The sequence below is a fragment of the Halyomorpha halys genome, unplaced genomic scaffold (genome assembly GCF_000696795.3).
Source record: "Halyomorpha halys isolate HHAL.00 unplaced genomic scaffold, Hhal_1.1 Scaffold2.1, whole genome shotgun sequence".
NCBI lineage: Eukaryota > Metazoa > Arthropoda > Insecta > Hemiptera > Pentatomidae > Halyomorpha > Halyomorpha halys.
This window is the reverse complement of record NW_027111560.1, coordinates 155,423-157,529: the sequence shown is the minus strand read 5'-3', so window position 1 is coordinate 157,529 and position 2,107 is coordinate 155,423. Positions and strand designations below refer to the sequence as shown.

General features: G+C 26.0%; 1 protein-coding gene across 3 annotated transcripts in view; it reads right to left on the bottom strand.

Moving 5' to 3' along the window:
• Window positions 1–2,107, bottom strand: part of LOC106681805 (ATP-binding cassette sub-family C member 10) — a 46,764-nt gene that overhangs the window by 34,324 nt on the left and 10,333 nt on the right. For all 3 annotated transcript variants that reach the window (XR_001343316.3, XR_010843987.1, XM_014422357.3), the window contains exons 6-7: window positions 1,016–1,141; window positions 782–930 (exon numbers count right to left, since the gene is read on the bottom strand). Coding sequence is in view for 1 of the 3 variants with exons in the window: in XM_014422357.3 (XP_014277843.1) it covers window positions 782–930; window positions 1,016–1,141 (275 nt within the window). In the remaining 2 variants the exon portion in view is untranslated. The remainder of the gene's footprint in view (window positions 1–781; window positions 931–1,015; window positions 1,142–2,107) is intronic.

Here is a 2,107-nt window from a genome sequence, read left to right as displayed (position 1 = left end):
AAGGGAAATTGATAGTATTCACTTAATTCTCATATCTTAAGTATAGCTTGGGTTCAAATTAAAAGCTTTAATATTAAATTGATAGTAGAAATTTATCTTCATCCTTATATATTTTACTTTATACAATAAAATTCACCTTATTGATATTACTGTGATACACCTTGGTGAATATTATTGTATAAATTAAAATATATAAGGATGAAGATTGGTGTTATGTTAGTTTTATTATTGTTATAGGTTTTAAAGTGCATGAATATGGGACAGTGGTCCCGAAACGTTGTACAATGTCAAGAATAATTAATAAATAATTCATTCAAAAATGAAAGTCATTAACCTCAAAAAATGTTAAATGAAGCTATTTCTTTTATATTAAAGCTATTAATTTTATATTAAAATATTATTCTTTAGCACTTTTTCTTGACTTATATTTTTTCTTAAATTTACTGTAACTAAAATTGTGATGGGAAGTTAAATCAAATTTTTAAAATGTTTGAATCTGCTCAACATGGCTGCTATTCAACGGACTTTTTAGAAGACACACGCTGCAATCTTGCCTTTGTTATGAATAACGTATTTATGGCTTGCTTTATGGTTCAACAAAACAAATGAACAATATTTAACGTTGATACATAAAATACGTTTTAGCAAAAACGTAACTAAAATCATTTATATATAAAAATAACTATTTACTCATAAAAAAGGATATTACAATACGTTACAAAAATAAGTTATTTAGAAAAAAAAAAAAAATTAAAAATAAAATAGTACAAAAGATACAAACCACTGGAGCTGTCAACTTATTTCCTAAATAAATATATGTAAGGAATGTAAAGAAAGATATGAGAACAGGTGTAGTCGCCCAGAAATAAACACACAATGCATCTAAATATTTTCTCAGTGATAAATACTTCATTTCTTTAGAACGGATATCTGAAAACATTGATGGTATTAATAAAAAGAAGAAAGTAGCAGTGATGGCTACTAAGTAAAATCAATCAATCGTTTATAAAATTACCTCCAACCTTCTTTAAGAAATACTCTTCCCAGACAAAAAATTTAATTATCTTGATTCCTTTCAAAAGTTCAGACACCACATGGATCCTTTCGTCTTTGTAGCCCATTGTTTTAGTACTTAGTATACCTGAAATTAAACTTTAAAATTAAAAAACACAAAATCAAATACAACTTTGTTTATAATATGAAATGTAAGCCTGATCAAATTAACATATTAATAGTAAAAAGTCAACGCATATATAATTACTGTTATAATTATAGCACTTTTCGCAAATACTACGAACAACAATATTTTGTTGTTTGGTACTAAAAGGGTTAATTTGATAAACCTACTTATAATAAGGAACAAAACAGATTACCTATATAGAAATAATTCAAGAATTAAGTAAAAAAGAAAAAAACCTAGATTTTCCTAAAGTTAAGCAGTAGATCAGACATTAAAATACATTTGTAGTTAGCCTTATGACACAAATCTTCTCGATAGAGAATAATTAAATTGAAGTTTAGATAATCTCAATAACATAGTAAAATTACTTTATAAATTTTAATTTTAATGAGAATTAAAAAGAGCCAGGAGTTGTGGCGAAGGTATTAGTCGATATTAACACCAAATTCTGATGGTCGATAATTCTACCAATGGCTAACAACTAATACATCGATAATAGTGATGGGCAGGTTACTATGACTTCCATTTATCTGAAAAAATTGTACTCTCAAGTGAATCACACCAAAGAATCTTAATTCAGTAGTGTTGAAAAAGTTAACATGACCAAAATAGAAAGATGTGAATTGCAGGGAATCAGTTCAGTAAAAGAATCAAACTTCCTATCTCTAATCAATAAAAGTAACAGACTATTTAAAAATATGTTACATCCATAAATATTTTAAATCTATAAACAAAAATGTATAACAAATTTAGTAATGGTATAGTATATAAATAAATCCAATATATTTATTTTAATAAATAATAGCAGAAACAAAGGGATTGAGCAAACTGTCCTACAGATATTTCATAGAATATAGTTAATTAATTGTTGGTTCATTTCCTTATAATCCGCTCCTACCTCACTGATAGAACCTTTAAAGTAAATCA